General features: G+C 40.2%; 1 protein-coding gene and 1 pseudogene across 6 annotated transcripts in view; one reads left to right on the forward strand and one right to left on the reverse strand.

Moving 5' to 3' along the window:
- Window positions 1-2,815: 2,815 nt before the first annotated feature.
- FBXW10B (F-box and WD repeat domain containing 10B) overlaps window positions 2,816-23,146 on the reverse strand; it is a 47,387-nt gene continuing 27,056 nt past the window's right edge. For 4 of the 6 annotated variants that reach the window (XM_019641484.1, XM_019641480.1, XM_019641479.1 and 1 more), the window contains 4 exons: window positions 9,592-9,750; window positions 7,649-7,914; window positions 6,665-6,760; window positions 2,816-3,677 (listed from right to left, as the gene is read on the reverse strand). In XM_019641484.1, coding sequence (XP_019497029.1) covers window positions 2,854-3,677; window positions 6,665-6,760; window positions 7,649-7,914; window positions 9,592-9,750 — 1,345 coding nt within the window. In that variant the 3' untranslated portion in view covers window positions 2,816-2,853. The remainder of the gene's footprint in view (window positions 3,678-6,664; window positions 6,761-7,648; window positions 7,915-9,591; window positions 9,751-23,146) is intronic. The other 2 variants (XM_019641483.1, XM_019641482.1) reach the window with 1 other exon arrangement.
- Window positions 13,289-13,906, forward strand: LOC109382164 (dnaJ homolog subfamily C member 12 pseudogene; annotated as a pseudogene).

Raw genomic sequence — 23,146 nt, forward strand, 5'->3', positions numbered from 1 at the left:
CAGGCGCCCTGAGGGAGGAGCAAGTGCCGGCGATCGTGCCAGTGGGGCGAGATCCCGGACTGAACGAGAGAGTGGGCGGGGCGATGGCGGGGCGGGATGAGTAGGGGCCCTGCGAGTGCGTAGTCGCGGCTCTCCGGGTGGGCGGGCTGGGGCGGAGCGAGAAAGTGGGCTGGGCGTCCAGGGAGCAGAGCTGGATGCAAGGACTAGGGCGGGAACTGGTCCAAGCGGGAGCGAAATACTAGCTGGGAAAGGAGGCCAGCGCTGCCGTTGGCTTTAGGTTACAAGCTTCGAGGTTTGTCACGTAGAGATATTGTTGCTACCTAAGAAGTGTCATTCCCACCAGCATCGATGTCCTGAAGGCGGGGTTGGGGAAGAGGCTTTATTCCATAGTTGCATTTTGTTTGTCTTACAGCATGTTTTCCTGTATAATATTATATTTGTACCTTAAGTTTTAGGAGCAATTGAAAAACATTAACATGCTCCTTCGAAGGGGTAAAAAGTTATTAAGAAGAACAAACCAGGAGCACTCGAGTAAACAAAAGAGGGTTAATTATGGGAAGAAAACAGACGCTGGGAAACAAGAAGGAACAGAAGGTGAGAATGTGGACGCTGGAGTTTGAGCTTCTGGGTTTGAGCCCTGGCTCTCCACTTACCAGTTATCTAACGAACTTTTATGTAAGTCTTTCCTCAGTTGTAAAATGGGGATGATAATACAATAGTATCATACAGGGTAAGTACCTGTAAATAGGAAATGGAATTCTTATTACTATTTATTACTTATTATTGCTACGCTAATAATGTGATCTTGTCCATATGAAGGACCTGAAATTCAGGGTCATCTTTGAAACTGGTTATAACAGCATCCTATCTGCAGGCCTAGTCAAACTACTGTGGAAGGTTCACGGAATAATGTGTATTGGCACATTTCCTTAATCGAGGGGATTCTATTAAAATCACTATTTTTACATGCTATTTACCAATGCTACCTTAAACCTAATATACTAATAATGAAAAAAAAACTCAAAGAAGGGAAAGCTTGGCAAACAATTGTATTCCTGCACTTGGAAGTGAAAAGCAGAGGCTGTGAACAGGTGGCCTTTGCATCTAGACTGCCCATGCATGTTTTGGTGGCCCATCCAGTGTATGGGTTGTACGGTTTTGTGGGGTTGGGTTTTTGTTTTGTTTTACATTTTATTTGAATTCACTGCCATCTGTGGAGGAAACTCAGTTCATCTTGTGTAGGAAAATAAAACCAGTTTTTCCTTACTGTGTTTCTCTCCTATGTGTCTTTACTACTCACATAAAACACTTCACTTCTGGTCACCAAATGTGTGGAGGTTTTTCTCCACACCAAGCAATTCTCTGCGACAGCGACACCAGCTGTGTGTCCTACAATTTCAATCTGTTACTATCCACCTGGAGATGGGATCAGATCACACAGGTTAAGGGCTCAGTCCTACAAGACACACACACACACACACACACACACACACACACACACACACACACACTCACACACACACACACACACACACACACACACTGTCAGGTGCCAGTCTCAAGATCAGGTTATCTGTCTATCACCCATGCTTCTGACCATCCAGCTATAGATTGGAGGTCCCAATGACCCCCCTCCTTGGGTTTAATTAATTTGCTTGAGCAGCTTACAGAACTCAGGGAAATACTTATACTTACCAGTTTATTGAAGGCTATGATAAAGGACACAAATGAACAGGCAGATAAAGAGGTACACATAGGGTGAGATGTGGGAGGGTCCTGAGCACAGGAGCTTCTGTCCTCATGGAGTTGGGCTATATCACCCTCACAGTATGTGGAGGTGTTCACCAACCTGGAAGCTCTTGGAACCCCCTACTATCGGGGTTTTTGTGGCGCTTCCTTACACAGGTATGATCAATCATTAATTCCATCTCCAGCTCCTCTTTCCTCTCTAAAGAAGTGGAGAGTTGGACTGAAAATTCCAAGCTTCTAATCATGGCTTGGTCTTTCTGATGACCAGCCCTCACCCAGGGGCCACCCAGAGTCACCTCGTTAGGATAAGGAATGCTCTTAGTGCTCTTATCACTCAGTAATTTACAAGGGTTTCAGGAGCTCTGTGCCAGGAACCAGGGGCAGAGGCCAATATATATTTCTTATTCTCTCACAGCATCCAAGGCTGTGAGAGCTCTCCCCTTTGCATGGGGCTTGAGCTCTCCAATGGGCCATATCCCTCATGGTGGGCTGCACTCTTCTAAATTACCTGCCTGGACCCTGATACCATCTACAGAAGGTGTAAGTACAAACCTCACCACACTCGATATAAGTGTTTAATTCTCTTCCATAGCAGTTAGCCCTGATAAGGAAACGAACTCATAGTGTTCTCAAATATAAAAAGTCAAACCCACTGAGGGCTTCTCCTTTTAGTTTCTTAACCGAACTCACTGAGCTTCATCAGGCTTCCAAGCAAAAATACCAAGGAACTCCAATGCATTATTCTGATACGATCCCATCAGTTCATTTGCTGCAAAAATGATATCACTAACTTGGTAGTGATGAGTGGTATTTAATTTCCAGTAATCACTTCTCCATCTCCCATCCCCTATCCATGAAGTTGGGCTTCCATAAGTCTCATTGAATGGTTTTCAGTGGGAATACAAATGCCAATCTCTCCCACCCTCCCTCTGTTTTCTTACTTTGTAATATCAGTTCTTTGGCTTATAGAGAGATAATTAAGAATCCCCACATTAATTGCCAGGGAACAATAAAAATAAATAATAAATAAAAATAAAAGGCCAAACACCAACATCCACTTGGCTTTCTGTTTATTGTAAGACACTGTAATTTCCCAAGGCTGGCTCAGATAAATATGTTTGGACCAAGTTCAGGGGCTGCCGTTTTCCCTTGTTTCATGAAATTATCTATAGGCAGGCCTTTGATCTTCCTGATCCATGCAGCTTTGCTGGCTTTTTCTGGATTGACCCCTCCCAGGAACTTTCTGGCCTGATATTCTTTCATCTTGGCTTGTCCATACTCTTTCTCCTCCTTCACAGTCAACAACATGAATTCAGTGTTCAATCTAAAAGGATTGAGAGCCTTGTGGAAGCAAGGTGGTTCTTCCTTGACAGACTGGGTTGTCACGCCCACTGGCGGAGCCAGCATGCGGTTCGGTTTAATGGTGTGCATGCTGGTTAAGGGTCTGAAGCTACGCACTGCCCCATCAGTTGAACTGGTTGCTCTGTCTTTACCCTTTAAGCTGCCAGAGAACCTGGAGCAGATAATCATAGGCTGGGGTATGGTGGACTGGACTCGAGGACTTTGCAAAGAGTTCTTCAAGTTGGGCTGCAGCTTCTGAATTTCAAGGGGAATATTGATTTGTTTCACATCTATGGGAGGGTTGCTGATTCTCAACTGATCGACTGCACGTTGGACTGCTTTTCCTTTGAAATTCAGGACCTTCCTTGGGTGTAAAATTGAAGGTCTCCAGACATCAGTGAGTTGGGTCTGGGGCCTACGGGGATAGGCAAACTCTCCTGAATTATGGGCTTGCTGCAAGGCATTAACAGTAAGGAGAAACCGGTCTGGCGACATAGGGATTTGCCAGGACTTTTTCTTTGAGTAGTAACTGGTCAAGTCTCCAAGAGTTTCCAGCTGTCCTTGTTTTTGTACTTTTGCCACATCATCTGGTTTTTCAAAAAAGAAAGAAAGAAATCAACAAATCAGTGTTCCATGAAAAACATTAAGTACTTATGCATGAAAATTAAATCCACTAACTGCTATGCAAACTGAGGTCTTTGTTACCCAATGGACATGCCATCATGTGGGCAAAAATCATCTGTGATACCAGAAATTATGAAATATTCAACACAACTTTTTAACAAATATGCTAGTACTGATGTGCAAGTGTGTATTAAACTATAGATATGCATATTTTGGAGGGAACATATGTAATCTCAATGTCCCACACATTTTTGAAAACTTCATACCTCATTTATGATTCACACAAAATAGGCCTTATAAATTTATAGTAACGTACCTTTATTTTTAAACAAAAATTGTATCACAAAATTTGATCACCTTATTAATCAAATTCGACTCCAAGTGATTTTTGGACATTTCCCAAAATCAAAACTACCTTCAAAAAAATATTGGGTCGTTGGGAAAGTCATGATGCATTTTTGCATTGAAAAACATAGAAAAATATGTCATGACTTTCCCAATGACCCAATATGTCACCCCTGGGAAATGCAAAATATCACAGCATGAGCAAAAGATAATTCCTGAACTGGAGTTCCCAAAATGTTCTGAACTACAACAGCGGGTCCAAAAGCTGCTGACAAGGACCAGAGATTCATTCTGTCACACTACGTTATGGTCAAGATCTCCACGGTGCCGAAGACCTTGAGTTAACAAGGATAACTTCATACAAGGTCTGACAATTAAGTTCCCGAACTTGTTGCAACGATTAATTAGGAATTATTCATTATGAATTTGTACCAACTGAGCAAATAGTTAACCAAGTTTACTATTTGGAAGTGCTGAAAAGGCTGCATGAAAAAGTTAGACGACCTGAACTTTTCGCCAACAATTCATGGCTCTTGCATCACAACAATGCACCAGCTCACATGGCACTGTCTATGAGGGAGTTTTTAGCCAGTAACCAAATAACAGTATTGGAACACCCTCCCTACTCACCTGATCTGGCCCCTAATGATTTCTTTCTTTACCCGAAGATAAAGGAAATATTGAAAGGAAGACATTTTGATGACATTCAGGACATCAAGTGTAATACGACAACAACACTGATGTCCATTCCAGAAAAAGAGTTCCAAAATTGCTTTGAAGGGTGGATTAGGCACTGGTGTCGGTGCATAGCTTCCCAAGGGGGGTACTTCAAAGGTGACTGTAGTGATATTCAGCAATGAAGTATGTAGCACCTTTTCTACGATGAGTTCGCGAACTTAATTCTCAGACCTCATAGGTGAGCAAATATATTATTTATATATCTCTTTCATTTGGGCCTTTCCATTTCTACAATATCTCACGGATACACTGAAAGCATTACTCTCATTTTACAAAATGAATAACTGAGTTATGAAAAGTAGAAATCATTTGTCTAGTCTGACCTAGCAAGTAAACATTGTACCCCAAACTATACCAATCTATAACTAGCAAATAAAATGCAACCATGTGTTAAGCATATAATTTTCTTTGACCAAGTAGTCTTATCCCAAGGTGTTTGTATATGGACAAACTAAGATGGAATGAAACTTCAAATTTCTCCCTGACTTTTACTTTGTTACTTAAATTATATTTTATTAAAACATATAAAACTAAATAAAATTAAGATGTCAAAATCTTCCCCACTCTCCTTTCAATCCCCGAATAAACCATTCTGTGTGTGGGTGTTTGTGTGTGTATGTGTACATGTGTGACAAAACACACAGTTTTTTTCCTTTTATAAAAAAGAATTGTGATGGCTCATTGTTCATTAACTTGTCAATTTTCATATCATAATGTATTCTCAATCTCTTTCCAAGTCAATATATACAGATCCTCATAATACTACTTTTAGCTGTTGCATAATATTGCATAGTATGGATTTTTTTATTATCTACTTACTCATTACCCACTGATAGACATTTAGTTTGTTAGTTAAAGAAATGCAAATACCATTTTTACTTATCATAGGAGCAAGTTATAAAGGATAGATAACACCCATTGTTGGCATGAGTGCAGTGGGAGCTCTCATGCATTCTTGATAGGATGGTAAATTGATACATTATTTTTAAAGGACAACCATGGCAATATCTTTCTACTTTTTAAATGCAGTTATCCTTTGGCTCAGCAATGCCACCCGTAGGACTTTACCCTACACGTATACCTACACAAGTACACAGACATACTCATAGGTACATACAAGGATGCCCACTGTTAGTAAAGCTCACCTAAAACTTAATTATTTTACTCTCACCTTGAAGCTGGTCTCTGCAGGGAGTTTGATTCAAAGAAACACTATTATATTAGCCAAAACTATTTGAAAGATATTTTAAGTCTTTACCAAAGTCTCTCAAAAACACAAAAACACCATTTGTGATATCCAGTAACTCTTCTTAAAAGCCTCTTCCCCATCTCTCTCCCTTATCTCCTTATCTCACATACATAGTACCCACCCCTAAATCCATCTCCTCCCTCATGAAATCCCCTAAAATGCCCTCTGCAATCAACCCTAACTGCCTCTTCTCTCTTCTGCTGTGCCCATTACTCAGACTGATGACACAACAGTCCAAGAAGTGGAGGCTGAATCGCAGGGAAGGGAGGCAGGCTGTGCGCCCCAAACTGGGAACTTAGTTCTTACAAAGGTTCTCATTCTGCTCCCTCAAGTAAGTAAAGAGACAATTAAGGAAAACCAATCACTCTTAGGAAAAGCCAGGCATTTTATCCATTCTGAATTCTCAAAGATAAGCAGTTATTGACCTGCTGAAAAACTAGACTGAAGAGAAAGAGGGAGAGAGAGAGAGAGAGAGAGACAGAGAGAGAGACAGAGAGAGAGACAGAGCAAGAGAGAACACATGTTAGATCTTGAGACTGATTCAGAATAAAGTATCACCATTCATCTTATATCCTATGAAGGATTTTGCTTCCAAACTCTTCTGCCCAACATCCATACCATTTGCCTCTTTAGAAACAGGACTCGCTCTCTTCCTGCCATCTCTTCCAGGTGATCTTGACTTTCCTTGACTTTGAGGTGCCTCTGTTGACACTGCTAAATTAAGATTGAGGAGGAAACCATAGTAATTATATAATTAAATTAGGTCTGAATAATGTATAATATGTAATAATAGCTGATAATTTGACTGGTTTTAACCTGAACCATCACCTTATTGTTTATTGTGTGAAACCAGGAAGATTAGATCACTTCCTTACTCCCCTCCTACCCTCTTTTCCTACTGATTATTAAGTTCTAAGCATTATCTGAAACTCTTGGTCCTCTTAGCTGACCATTCATAGTGTAATACACTGGATGGTGATCTATTGATCTGTGGGTCCAATTTCACACGCTAAATACAGGGCAGGTAAAAGAAAGGAGCCTAGCTACTCCAGCCCCCACATAATTTGTTCTTTGTATGTCTTATAAATGGCATGAGCCATGCCACTCCCCACACACCTACACACATACATACATAAAGCAGATGTATCTGCTTTATAACTAATATTTTTCAGGTACACATGTTATCAATTGGGGGTCTAAAGATAATACATTCTGCATAGAACATTTTTCTGCAGCATAATAGTATCTTCCCTCTGTCCTAAGAAAATAATTATGTACGATATGTTTGAATCAGGGGCATGGCCGGAGAGTGTTGGTTACTTCTTTTTTGTTTTAATGACAATTATAAAGGACTAGTGTTAGCTGCTGTACAAAGATTCTAGTACGGTAAGTCTGAAAACTTAGGCTTGAAAATCAGGAGGTTCCCTTGAGATGGCTAACAATTGGCTAATCAAAGAGAATGGCTCACATTTTCCTTAAAGGTAAGGATTTATATCATCATGAAACCACTGGCCAAAATATCCCACAAAGTAACTAGTCCCGGCAGCCTGTCACCTGCTCCACTGGGTACTACTGAGATGGTCTGGGAGTCAGCTCTCTTACCTGTTGGTAATGTGGCTGCCTTCAGGAGAACACAGGACTGGTGAGGTTTAGTTAACAGGGATTCCTGGACCACCATTTGTTTACTGGATATGGAGTCCCCCAGGCTGTAAGCCTGAGTGCTAGACTTGGAGAGGACTTCTGTGAGGCTGTTTTCTTCCCTGGCCTCCTCTTTATTCTTCTTTTGCTTGGGCCGTTCCAGGGAGTACTGCCAGTTTATATTCTCAAACTGGAACATGAGAATATTGCTCTCCGTGTTGATCAACATCCTGGAACCAAAACAACAAGATTGCCCACAAAAGGAGCTTGGAGGCCGCCACTGCCTGGCCTCCAAATATGCACTTCAACTACTGTCCTGTCCAATTCTGAAGTCAAGGGACAATTCCCCAGGAAATGCCTGTATAGTGTGGTGTAGGTCCTTGAAAGGTCTAGAGTAGCGACAGCATGCCATGCAGCTGGGCTCATCAACTCTGTAGCTGTTTTCTTTAAAGACTAAATGTGAACAGGGCACATATGTTCTGATTACGTTGTTTCTCAAGTTGAAATATTTTTAAATTAATTTCTGTTCTTAGAGTGAGTGCCAAGTACCTAAGGATGCACAAAGCAGAATGCTTAGGTACTCTGCACACAGTGGTCTTGAAATTCACTTTTTCTAAGCACAGCATCCAAACACCATATTTCTATTGCTGTGATAGGGATGTGGAAAACTCTTTGATGGAGAGGGCTTCCCTCCCTCAGTGACCCTCCTGTTCTCTCCTCTTCACTCCATCACTCCAGAGTCTCTGTGCATGCTCTACATTTAGACAGAACATTTGTTCTTTATAAAGCAGGATGCTTCCCATCTTCCCTAATTCCCACTTTTATACCCTGGTAGGAAAGGAGTTTCAAACCTGGGCCCCCCAAGAACTGCCCCCACCCACCCATTGGTTTCTGTTGTTCCCAGAGTTGACAGAGCAAGCTGCTTTCCCCACTCTGCCTAGATCTCCTCTAACTATAAACAAGAAACAGAAAGACTATGCATAGGTTCATTTCTGCTCCAAAGGGCTACAATTTTAAGACCTTAATTGTTCATGCAAACTCTCTGAAAGAGAGACTTGTCTTGGTTGGAAACACTGGAATGAAATTTAGGGATTCACTGCAATTAGAAACCTCTTTCAGACTAATTTGTACTCAATCCAAAAAGAAATTTTCTCTCTTCAGATGCCATGAATGAGAAAAAGTCAGAGGTGATTATTTTCTTAACAACATTATTATTACCTTGTAACTGAAAAGTGTTTATTTAGCGAGACTTATTACCAGCCCAACCCCTTTAAGATGGGAAATAGTAAAGTTTTATTAAAGGGAAAGCAATATGGTTCAGGAGATTAACTGATGTCTCAAGTGAGCCTGTGGTAGAATTTAAAAGATAATTCTATTTAGGTATTTCCACATAATATCACCTTGAACCTAGCACATAACAAACACAATATAATATTCAATTAGCTTAGTCATGGTTCTGGTTTCTAGAAACTCATCTGCTCAGTACTGCCCCCACTGGACACTGGACCTCCTGATACTGCCATCTCCACCCTCCTGTAGGTCTCTGCATCAGAAGTGAAGCGTTAGAAACAGCTGGTGGAGCTCGTTGACAGTGGAATGCATGCTCAGGGACCAACCAGGGCCATGCTGAACTACGGTCCCTGCAGCAAAGCCGTATTGCACTCACTGCATGATTAGCCCAGACAGTCAGAACAAATGAAGAATAATGTGAACCCTGATTGCTAAGTTGGGTGCAAAGTCCAATTAGTCCCCCATAAAACTATTACTGTCCTCCAGCCACAACTGGAAGGGAGCCCAGTTTTAGCCACTCTCTCCTACTGCCAGCAAATCCAGGGCTGATATCCCAGAGAAAAAAAGTCATCCAAACAGAATTGTTCCTGGCTCCCACCTCCACACCTACCACCCACCTGTTGCCCTGAATAAAGAAGGACAGCACAGGATCACCTCTGCCATTGGCTTTCATCACCTTCAGACAGTTCCCATTTAGGAAATTGTAAATGCGGATCTTGCCATCTGCACAGGCACTGATGACCCGGAGGAAGAGAAGAGCCACATGCAGCACCTCCCTGAAAGGGAGCAGAGGAACAGGCGGTAATGGTCTCTGGTAAACTGCCTACATTTTCTGTAGGTCAGGGTATTTCGTGCATGGTTGGGAGGCAGTGATCATAACTGTCCCTGAAGTGATGTTTGCCATCATTTTATACTTCTGGATGTAAACCACTAACCTCAAGACGTGGCTGTACTCTTCCCATTCTGCAGTTAGTTTTCCTGCAGCATGGTCACAGTGCCACAAGGAGGCAAGATACAAAGGCTTATGCCACAATTTGGGGGGGGGGGGGGGGGAAGGTGGGTCTGTTTTATAATCATGCTTTTCTCTTACAATTTGATTCCTAGCTATTGACTTCTACAAAAGTCATGCTGAGAATTATTTAATGTTTTGACTCCTTTTCAAATAATCTTATTAGATAAAGAAAGAAAAAAACAAAAAGGAAAATGACCGTCTTTATATGAGGCAAAAATCTGGTATTTGAGCAGTTTCTTTTGGGTGTTAAACTGGTGGCTTTCATTCTTTCAGTGAAAAATTGTTCCCAGGTACAAGATTTATGAGTTCCCTTTTGTGATGACCAGCAAGAAGAGAGAAAGGGCCCCAGAAGATAGACAGATGCCTTTAACAAAATCCTCCCTACAACAGCTGGGTAAAGTGGGACTCCAGATATTATAAGTCTTAGAAGTGTAATTACCTTATTCCTGTTAATGATACTGAAAAGTTTATTTCGTTCCACCAATTTGTTTGATTTTATATGCAAAACCAGTCCTTCAATCCCTGCCATCTCTACCCATCTAATTCCATCCATGGACTAGCTCATGTACTACTTTTTCCTTAAAACCATCTCTTGTTTCCATCACACACACACACACACACACACACACACACACACACACATATGCACAGACACATACACAAACTTCAGGTATACTGACAAAATCTCTTGGGCACAACCCATGTCTTATTCATCTGTGCATGCCCAGCATGGGGCCTAGCCCATAGCAGGCCCTCAATAAATATTTGTTGAAAAAGTGAGTGTTGGCTTGTGTTTCAGAGTATGATCATTGCTACAGTACGTTAAAAGAATGACACCCATCATACCATTTGGCCTTGGCCATGGTCAGATCCAAGGACCAGAGTAAGACTTTTCAAGGCCCCAACCACTAGCAAAAAAGAAATAACAAAGTCCTTGAAAAGCAGGAGCATGCTTAGCATATTCAAAGAACAGTAAAGAGGCCAACATGGCTTGAATCCTCTTCATGTGGTAGATGATAAATAGATGATAGATAGATAGATAAACAGGTGATAGATAGATAGATGCTAGATAGATATAAAGTGTAAATTAAGCATAAGGACGTCCAACAAAGTTCTAGGTTTTTTCTAAGATGTAAATACAATAACTTTTGTTGGTACCCTAAGTGCATCTTAGTCCACCAATAGGGGAATCCAACATTAGGAAAGATGCCTTGCAATAAAAGGGTTTGTCTCTTTCTATATCTCTTTTTATCTTGCTGAGCTGGGCCTGTACTTTTCATAGATTCATTCCTGTGACGTTTCATAATTCAGCCTATATCATTATAGCCTAGTGGCAAAAAGCACAGGCTCTGAGATCAGAACCTGGAATCAAAACCTGATTCTACTACTTGTTGGCTGTGCAACCTTGAGAAAATAACTTAACCTCTCAGTCTTCAGTTTTCTACGAAAAACAGATAGTGATTTCTGCCTCAGGAAATCACTGTCATGATTAAATTAATGAAGGTGTTTCAAAAACAGCTTAGTACCGACATAATAGTGGTTATTATGATTTTAACATAGACTAATTTCCTTTCAGTTTTTATCTCTGTCCTAAAAATAAAATATTTGTCTCCTTCATTGTTCCTTCTTTATCAAAAGACACTGCAGAGAGTGATGTCATTGAAAATGGTGGAAACAGGAACTCCAAAATTCTGCCCTTCCATAAAAGCAGGGAAAAAACTGGCCAAAATTGTCATCAATATTTTAGGAACTCTGGGTAATCAAAGGCTTGGAGCAACCCAGGGAGCACTTAGACGAGAAAAAATGGCTTAGTCTCAACAAGAACCATAATCCCTTTCCTAACTCCCCAGCCCAGTGCTAGCCCTAAAAATAACAGTTCGAATTCCTGGTATTGGAGAAAACAGAACAGATCTCATTCACAATGAATTATTTGACCTGTCTGGTGGTTTCCTGGGAGAGTGACTCAAAAAACTTGTCTTTATTTCACCTTACTAGAAACTCACCAAGAACTAAAGCTGCTACCTAGATAGGATTTATTGAAAACATTCATAGGCAAATATTTTTATCATTGCTGCCTTAGGCAATCAATATCTGTTGGGGCAAACAATACACTAACCAAAAATCTTTGAAGAAAAATCTGGGGAATAAAATGTCCATACGACTTTTCAAAGCTTATACGTGCTCCTGGGACTCTATATAACCACATACATGGCTGTGCACTCCTTGGGAAAGACTGAAATAACCCTAAGCCCTCACTCTTGGCTGACCTTGATGTTCTGCACAAACAGGAAGTAAGAGCTAGGCAGAGTTGTAACCTGCCTGGCTGAGTGTTGAAGATTTCCCTCAACAGGCATACATAATCCCTTGACAAAGAATGGGAGCTATTTTATTCCCAGGCACTCAAGTAAATTTCTTTCCAGTCACTAGTGTACAACCAAGGTAATAAAACTGGGACTTCGATAGCCAAACAACACAAAAAATACAGACACACTGAACAAACAAACACTAAAAACTACAGTAAGCAACAAACAAAACAATCTCTGGGGATGAAAGAGATTTGATTTCCAGAGTTGTCATATTAAAATATTCAAATTGGAAGAAGAGGGAATACTTCCTAACTCATTTTACAAGGCCAGAATTACCCTGATACCAAAACCAGGCAAGGAAAACACACAAAAAAGGAAATTACAGGCCAATATCTCTGATGAACATACATGCAAAAAATCCTAAACAAAACACTAGCAAATTGAATACAACAATACATTAAAAGGATAATATATCACAATCAAGTGTGAACGCAAGGATGGTTTAATATCTGTAAAACAATCAAGGTGATATACCACATTAATGAAATAAAAGATAAAAATCATATCATCAAATCAATAGAAGCAAAACGAAAGCATTTGATAAGGTATAACACCAATTTATAATAAAATCTTTCAACCAAGTGGGTATAGAAGGAACATATCTCAACATAATAAAGGCTATGTATGACAGAGCCACACCTAATATCGTGCTCAGTGATGAAAAGCTGAAACCATTTCTTCTAATATCAGGAACAAGACAAAATGCCCACCCTCACCCCTGGTATTCTACATAGTATGGGAAGTTCTAGCCACAGCAACCAGGCAAGCAAAAGAAATCAAAGGCGGGCTGCGTAAAGCGCAAGGCTGCCCAGGTGGGCCGCGGACCCAGGGACAGACAGGAGGGAAGGAGCGACTCCGCAGGCCACTGCCGCAACCAGGCCAACAGCCCCGGAGGCACGCAGCTGAGGGCGCTGGGTGGGGGTGGGGGTGGAAGAAGAGCTGATTTAGTGACCTAAATGGACGCAATACTGAATTACAGATCAGAAGAGACAGAAGATTACTACACGTTACTGGGATGTAATGAGCTGTCTTCGGTTGAACAAATCCTGACCGAATTTAATCTCAGAGCCCTGGAATGTCATCCTGACAAGCATCCTGAAAACTCCAAAGCTGTGGAGACTTTTCAGAAACTGCAGAAGGCAAAGGATATTCTGACTAATGAAGAGAACCGAGCCCGCTATGACCACTGGCGGAGGAGCCAGGGGTCGATGCCATTCCAGCAATGGAAAGCTTTGAGTGACTCGGTGAAAATGTCAATGCACTGGGCTGTCAGAAGTAAAAAAAGACCTGATGCTGGAAGAACCTGACCAGACTCATCCCAACAAGGTCAAAAATGAAGAGTGGAACAAGCAAAGAGAAATAAAGAAAGAGGAGCTGGGTTCAACCACCGAGAAAATGGAGCAAAAAGAATCTGAGTCCCTGGAGAAGTCATTTTCCCCACAAAATCCAGATCCTTCAAGTTTTTCAGATATGAACTGTTCGCACCTTCATTTCCGCTGGTCTGGGGATGCCCCTTTGGAACTCCTGAGGAAATTCAGAAACTATGAAATATGAAACGTCCATGCTCCATAGGAGAGTGTGACAAGCAAGACCACCCTCTGTGCTGCCAACGTGCAGTCTTTGTTTAAACCTTAAAAATGTCATGTTTATATGTCATGTTTGTGAATTGCTCAGTACCAATTGCTTTCTCAATCCTTGAACCCATTCTCACAATGTGTTTTTTAAATGAGAAAATTTTCAGAAGATGAGTTTCTTTAAATATTTGAATAAATTAAGGCTGTAAATCCAGAGTGAACTGTATTATGTGTGTTTTCCTGGTAATAATGTTATTTATAGAAATCCATTTAAAACACTGATCTCTGTATTTAAATATTTAATTGACATGGTGATCTATCTCTGTTAATGCTGGTTGTAAAAGAAGTGTTTCCTGACCCTGGACTTAAAATGAAATGTGAAATTACTTGTCTAAACCCCATAGAATGAAATAAATAATTTCCCCCCCCCCAAAAAAAAAGAAATCAAAGGCATTCAAATTTGGGAATAAAGAAGTAAAACTACCACTATATGCAAATTACATGATTCTATATACAGAAAATCATAAAGACTATACACACACACACACACAACAACAACAACAACAATAACAACAGCTATTAGAAACAATAAGTAAATATAGTAAAGTTGCAGGATACAAAATCAATATACAAGAATCTGTTGCATTCCGATATAATAACAATGAAATATCACAGAAAGAGAAATGAAGAAAATAATCCCATTTACATCCCAACAAAAAGAATAAAATACCTAGGAATAAACTTAACAAAAGAGGCGAAGGACACGTACACTAAAAACTACAAGACACTGTTGAAAGAAATGAAGAAGACATAAAGAAATGGAAAGATATTTCATGTTCATAAATTAGAAGAATTAACAAGGTTAAAATGGCCATATTACTTAAAGCAATATATAGATTTAATGCAATCTCTATCAAAGTCTCCGCATTTCTCACAGAAATAGAACAAAAAAATCCTCAAATTTGTATAGAACCACAAAATACCCTGAATAGCCAAAACAACCCTTAGAAAAAAAGAACAAAGCCAGAAATATCACAATCCCTGGCTTCAAACTATACTACAAAGCTATAATAATCAAAACAGCATGGTATGGTCAGAAAAAACAGACACACAACCCAATGGAAAAGAACTGAGAGCCCAGAGATAAACCCATACATATATGAGCAACTAATTTTCAACAAAGAAGCCAAAAACATACAATGAAGAATGGGAAACCTCTTCAATAAATGCTGTTAGGAAAACTGGAAAAACACATGTGAAAGAATGAAACTAGACTGCTATCTGACATCATACACAAAAATTAACTCAAAATTGATTGCAGACTTAAATATAAGACGTGAAACAATGAGATATATAGAAGAAAACACTGGCACTAAACTTATGAACCTTGGTCTCAGAGGGGTCTTTATAAACTTGACCCCAAAGGCAAGGGAAGTAAGGGCAAAAATAAAAGCTTCTGCACAGTTGAAGAAACCATCAACAAGACAGCCAATCAACTGAATGGAAGAAGATATTTGCAAATAATACCTCCAATAAGGAGCTAATATCAAAAATTTATAAAGAACTCATACAACTCAACCAGAAAAAAAAATAAACAATCCAATTTAAAAAACTAGGCAGAGAAAAAATAATAAATTTAAAAACAATAAAATAAAAAATGGGCAGAGGACTGGAATAGACACTTTTCCAAGGAAGACATACAGATGGCCAACAGATACATTAATAAATGCTCAACATCACTAGTTATAAGGGAAATGCATATCAAAACCACAATGAGATATCACCTCACATCCATTGGAATGGCTACTATCAATAAGACAAGAAATAACAAGTATTGGAGAGGATGTGGAGCAAAGGCAACCCTTGTGCACTGCTGGTAGGAATGTAAATTGGTGCAGTCACTATAGAAAACAGTATGGAGGTTTCTCAAAAACTTAGGAATAGAGCTACCATATGACCCAGCAACCCCTCTTCTGGGTATCTACCCCAAAATTTGAAAACACTATTTCATAAAGATATAGGTACCCATATGTTCACTGAAGCATTATTTACAATAGCCAAGACATTGAAACAACCCAATTGTCCTTCAACAGATGATTGCATAAAGAAGATGTAGTACATATATGCAGTGAAATACTACTCAGCCATAAAAAAGATGAAATATTGCCATTTGCGACAACAATGGTTGGATCTTGAGTATTGTGCTAGGTGAAATAAGTCAGGCAGAAAAGGACAAGAACCATATAATTTCACTCATATGTGGATACATAACAAAAAGCAACAAGTGGATAAACAAAAAATCAAACTCATAGATAGAGACAAGAGAATGGTGGTTACTAGAGGGGAACAGGGTGGGGGGAAGATGAAGAGGGTAAAGGGGATCAATACAAGGTGATGGAAGAACACTAGATTTTGAGTGGTGAGCACATAATAGAGTATACATATGTTGTATTATAAATTTGTACATGTGATATTTATATAATGTTACTAACCAATATTATTCCAATAAATTTAATAATAAAAATGAAATATTCAAATTCCAGTATTCAACAAAATATTATAAAGCATAAAAAGATACTAGAGAGTATGGCCCATAGGCAGGGGAAAAGTAATCAATAGAAACTGTCCCTAGGCCGGCCAAGCGGCGCATTGGTTAAGAGCTGGCTTGGGACGCCAGAGGGCCCCAGTTCGGATCACACATATGAGGGCCAGTGACACTGCCCTCCACAGCTAAGATGCTGAACAACAGCTCAACCTGGAGCTGGGCTGCCATGAGTCGCCAGCGACGGTGTAGGCTGCAGCCCCTGCTGCAGTGGGTTGCCATGGGCTACTGTGTGTAGCCAGCAGCCAGCGTAAGCAGCCAGCAGCCTCTGTGAGCAGCCTTCCAGAAGCCAGCGACTGATCTGCCTCACCCAGGAAGAGCGCAATGAGGGTGCCAACTTGGGCCAGTGAAGCAACGTCCACCACAACTAGACTGAAGAACAAAAGGACAGCAACTTGTCTGTTCCCCTTCCCCCAATTCCCCAGCCCTGTTCCCATCCCCCAATTCCCCAATTAAAAAAAAAAGAAGAAGAAACTGTCCCCAAGGAAGCCCAATGGTTGAGCTTTCTAGAAAAAGACTCGAAATCAAATATTTTAATATGTACAAAAAGCTAATGGAAAGTATTAAAACAGTGTCTCACCAAATAGAGAATATCAGTAAAGAGTTAGAAATTATAAAAGGATCCAAATTGAAATTCTGGAGTTGAAAAATACAACTGAAATGAAAATTTACTAGAGGGGCGCAACAGCAGATTCAAGGAGGCAGACGAGAAAAGTATATGAAGAGAAGTCAGTTGAGATTATTCAGTCTAAAGAACAGGAAGGAAAAGAATAAAGAAAAGTGGATAGAACTTCAGAAACCTGTGTGACATCATCAAACATCAACATATGCATAATAAAATTCCAAGAATGAGAGGAAAAAAGAGGGCAGAAAGGAAATATGAAGAAATAATGACCAAAAACTTTCCAAATATGGTGAAAAAATCATCTATACATCCAAGAAGCTCAGCAAATTTTAATTAAAATCAACTCAAAAAGATCCACACCTAAAAATATATAATCAAACGATTAAAAGTCAAAGACAGAGAATATTGAAAGCAGCAAGAAAGAAGTAGCTCATCACATTAAAAAAAGGATCCTCAATAATATTAATAACTGGTTTCTCATCAGAAACCCTCAAAAACTGTGGAAGCCAGAAGGCAATGAAATAACATATTTAAAGTACTGAAAGGAACACATAATAATAAACAAAAATTATCAATCCACCTAAACTGTCCTCAAAAATAGAGAAAGTAAGGCATTCCCAAATAAAGAAAAACTGAGAGTTTGTCACTAGCAGACCTACCTGACATGAAATGGTCCTTCAGGTTGAAATGAAAGAATACTAGGTAGCAATTCAAATCCACATGAAGAAATAAAGAGCATTGGTAAATGTAACTACCTAGATAAATATAAGAGAATATATATGTATTTTTTATTTATAATTATTTTTTATGTCATTTAAAAGGCAACTTCATAAAACAATGATTACAAGTCTACAAGAACAGATACATAGGATATAAAGATTTAATTAATAACAATAAGAGTATAAAGGAGAGGGGATTTTTGTATACTATTTTTTGTATACTATATAAATTTTTGTATACTATTGAAATTTGGTTGTTATTAATGTGAGCTAGATTATTATAAATTAAGATGTTAATTTTAATCCCCAGGGCAACTACTAAGAAAATAGCTCAAATATAGATTGGGAAAAAAAGACAAGGGAATTAAAATAACACACTAAAAAAATATCCATTTAACACAAAAGAAGGCCATAATAAAATAGTTGAGGAATAAAAAAAGATATATAAGACTACCGTATTTTCCCATGTATAAGACGCACCCTTTTTTCCGAAAAATGTGGGGTCTAAAAACTGGGTGCATCTTATACAGTGGTTGTAGATTTTTTTACTTGCATTTCCCACTTTTTTCGCACTTGTTTTTGCACTCATTGTTGTAGATATTTTTACTTGCGTTTCCCCCTTTTTCGCCATTCTTTTCTTTGTGCTCATTGTTTTGTACTTGTTACCGGTATATGATCCTCCTCCAACTGAGAAAACAATCCAAGACTGGCTACGGGAAGAAAAAACCCTACTGAAAAAGCCACGGCAGAAGAAGGCCATGAGAGGCAATATATGAAGACAGTGATTCGTCATCAGACACAGATGAGGACAAGCTAATGGTTGGGAATTTTGACAGTGAGGAGGAGTTGTGTGAATTTTATGATGAATAAAACTTGAGTTCAATAACTTTATGTAATTTTTTTTTCAAATTTCAGGCCCCAAAATTAAGGTGCATCTTATACATGGGGAAATACGGTATATAAAACAAATAGCAACATGATAGAATAAGGTTTTTTTTTACATTAAATATGAATCAATTAAGCTATTCAAATAAAAGTCAGAGATGGAAAGAAAGGATTAAAAACAACATGATTCGGGCCGGCAGAGTGGCGCGATGGTTAAGAACTGGCTTGGGACGCCAGAGGGCCCCGGTTTGGATCCCACATGTGAGGGCCAGTGACACTGCCCTCTGCAGCTAAGATGCTGAACAACAGCTCAACCTGGAGCTGGGCTGCCATGAGTCGCCAGCGACGGCGTAGGCTGCAGTCCCTGCTGCAGTGGGTTGCCATGGGCTACCGTATGTAGCCAGCAGCCAGCGTGAGCAGCCAGCAGCCACTGTGAGCGGCCGTCCAGAAGCAGGCGACTGATCTCTGCCTCCCCCGGGAAGAGTGCAATGAGGGTGCCAACTTGGGCCAGTGAAGCAACGTCCTCCACAACTAGACTGAAAAACAAAAGGACAGCAACTTGTCTGTTCCCCTTCCCCCAATTCCCCAGCGCTGTTCCCATCCCCCCAATTTCCCAATTAAAAAAAAATGATTCAACTATATGCTTTTTAAGACACTCACTTTAGAATCAAAAACACAAAAAGGTTAAAAATAAAAGAATGGAAAAAGATACTACATACCGAAGGAGAATTGAAGTAACTATACTAATATCACATAAAATAGACTTGCAGACAAAATTGTTAATAAAATTAAAAATCACATTATATAATGGCAAAAAGGTGCATTCATCAAGAAGATATAACAATTATAAATGCATATTTACCTCACAACAGTGTCTCAAAATACATGAGGCAAGAGTCACATAACTAAAGGGAAAAATAGACAACTCAAGAATCATAAATAAAGACTACAATACCATACTTTAAATAATAGGTACATCAACTAGACAAGATAAACAAGGAAAAAGAAGACATGACTGGATCCAAGATGGTGGAATAGATAAACTCTGTGCTTGCCTTCTCCCAAGACCACATTAAAATTACAACTAAATTATAGAAAAATCAACCTGGAGAACCATCTGAACTCCAGCTGAACAGAAGTCCTATAATTGAAGAGATCAAGAAGAAGCCATGTCGAACATTGTAAGAGAGGCAGAGGCACAAGATGGGCCAGCCCAACATCTGTATGTGGGGGTTGAGAATTAGGAGAGAAATCTCAGTTGTGGAGGTCCCCCCCAAAAAATATCAAGGGACCCCAGTCTCACACAGGGCTCCCCAGTGTGGAATACCAGTGCCAGGAAGAGAAGCCCCTACATCTAGCTATAAAAAACTGTGGGGATTCCAACCATCCAGATAAGACAGAAGGTTGCATGAAACCTAGACATCCTATTAAAGGGCCTGTGCACAGACTCACACACTCACAGGCACTCACCCTGGGCTCCAGCAGAGGGACGGTTACTTGGGTAGAGTCGGAGATATATGGGAGAGACTGTGTTGTGTGGCTTCAGAATGAGGACTGAAGGGACAGTTGCCATTTCCCTATGTAGAATCCTCCTCCCATGAAGCCAGCAGATGGGTGCCATCTTTCCTGTGTTGAGCCCTCCCCCAACACAGCCAAATCTGAATCTGAATTGTCCTGGTAAACTCTGTTCACTCCACCCATTCGCTCCAGCCTGGTGACTCCCTGGGACCCCGGCCATCCAATTCCCTCAATGCCTAAAGCACTTTCTCAGGGGACAGTCAGCCCCACCTGCATTGCACTCTTTCTTGGATAATTCTTGGGAGTCCGTGGGCCCCAGGTAGGCTGCAACTATCCTTGGTGTGCTCCAAGACTTTTGCTGAGTAGCTGCAGGCTCAGCACTGACACCAAAACACAATCTACATTAACCTGGTGAACACTAGTCCCACCCTGGTGATGCCCTGAGACCCCGCCTCACCCAACTCGCACACTGCACAATTCTATCAGCAGCTGAGCCTTATGGGAGCTGTCAAGCAGCAGCAGGCCTCAGGGTATCCTAGACTTTTTATGGAGCTACACCAGGCCTGGTATTGGGGGCAGCCATCCTCAGTTCAAAGTGTGGCCTCTCCCACATGCCTCCAGTTCCAGCACAGGGAATGACCAAGCATGGATAGCTTTGTACCTCCTACCAGGTAGTCCCCAGCAAGTCACAGGTAGTGGATGACCTGGGCCTGCCCCAGAGCACCTCCCAAGTGGACCCAGAACCAACATACCTGGAAGTTGGCTTCAGACCACAGCACAGCATCACCTTATTAGCCCCATGACCAGCACACCCAAAGGGTGAACTTAGCAAGCACCAAAGCCCACTGGGGTGAATCCAGCTTCATGGGGTAAGCCCCTTACCAGCAGCCTGGAAGCTGTGGACAAGGCCAAATCTCACCAGTCAGCCTGAGGGTCAATCTCACCCACTGAAGTGCCAATAGCAACCAAGACTAAACTATAACAGGAGGGCACACACAACCTACACAAGGGACACTCCTGGAGCACCCAGATCAGGTGACCAGAGAGACTGCAGCACTGGGCCCCACAGGACACCTACCACAAAAAGTCATTCTACTAAGACTGGGAGACATAGCAGATCTACCTAGTACATAGGAACAAACACAGGGAGGCAGCCAAATGGGGAGACAAATAAACATGTCTGAAATTAAAGAACAAAACAAAGCTCTAGAAAAAGAACTAAACAAAATAAAGACAAGCAAACTACCAGATGCAGAGTTCAAAACACTATTTATAAGTATGCTCAATGATCTTAGGAAGAACTTCAACAAAGAGATAGGAAACATAACAATTGAGATAGAAAACATAATGAGCCAGTCAGAAATAAAGAATACAATAATGGAAATGAACAATACATTAGAGGGAATCAACAGTAGATTAGATGAAGCAGAGGATCAAATCAGTGATTTAGAAGATAAGGTAGCAGAAAACATCCAATGAGAACAGCAAAACGAAAAAAGAATCCAAAAAAATGAGGAGAGTTTAAGGGGTCTCTGGGACAACATCAAGTGAACCAACATTCGCATTATAGGGGTACAAGAAGAAGAAGAAGAGAGAAAGAAGTTGAAAACCTTTTTAAAAGAATAATAATGGGGAACTTCCCTAACCCAGCAAAGGAAATAGACATACAAGCTCAGGAAGTGCAGAGTCCCAAACAAGATGAACCCAAAGAGGCCCACACCAAGACACATTATAATTAAAATGCCAAAGATTAAAGACAAAGAAAGGATCTTAAAAGCAACAACAGAAAAGCAAGCAGTTACTTACAAGGGAGCTCCCATAAGATTGTCAGCTGATTTCTCAACAGAAAATTTGCAGGTCAGAAGGGATTGGCATGAAATATTCTAAGTGATGAAAAGCAAGGACCTACATCCAAGATCACCCAAGAAAGGTATCAATTAGATTTGGGGCACAGATAAATAGCTTACCAGACAAGAAAAAACTAAAGGAATTCATCACCACCAAGCCAGAATTATAAGGAATGTTATAAAGACTTTTTTAAGACAAAAAATAAAAATAAAAAATATGAATAATAAAATGGCAATAACTACTATCTATCAATAACTACTTTAAATGTAAATGGATTCAATGTTCCAATCAAAAGATGGGGAGGCTGAATGGATAGGAAAACAAGACCCTTACATATGCTGCCTACAAGAGACTCACTTCTGATTGAAAGACACACACAGACTGAAAGTAAAAGAATGGAAAAAGATATGTCATGAAATGAAAAAAAAAAAAAAGGAAGAAAGAAAAGCTGGAGTAGCAATACTTATACCAGACAAAATAGACTTTAAAACAAAAGCTGTCACAAAGGACCCAGTAATCCTACTTCATGCTATTTATCTGACAAAACCAAAATGCTACTTTGAAGAGGCGTGTGGATCCATATGTTCATTGCAGCATTGTTTACAATAGTCACGATGTGGAGGCAGCCTGGGTGTCCATCGATGCATGTATGACTAAAGAGGAGATGGTACATATATACAATGGAATATTGCTCAGCCATGGAAGAGATTGGGTTCTTGTCACCTGTGGTGGCATGGATAGACCTGGAGTATACTGTCCTGAGTGCAGTATGTCAGACAGAGAAAGACAGAGACAATGTGATTTTGCTTATGTGTGGAATCTAAAGAACAAAATAAACAAACAAACAGAAACAGACTCTTAGAAACAGAGAACATTTTGATGGTTGCCAGATGGGAGGGGGTTGGAAGGGTGGGTGAAAAGGGGAAGGGATTAAGAAGTACAAATTGGTTGTTGTTACACAGTAGTCATGGGAATGTAGGATATAGCATGAGGAGTATAGTAAATAATATTGTAATAACTATG

The sequence above is a fragment of the Hipposideros armiger genome, unplaced genomic scaffold (genome assembly GCF_001890085.2).
Source record: "Hipposideros armiger isolate ML-2016 unplaced genomic scaffold, ASM189008v1 scaffold_61, whole genome shotgun sequence".
Taxonomy (NCBI): domain Eukaryota; kingdom Metazoa; phylum Chordata; class Mammalia; order Chiroptera; family Hipposideridae; genus Hipposideros; species Hipposideros armiger.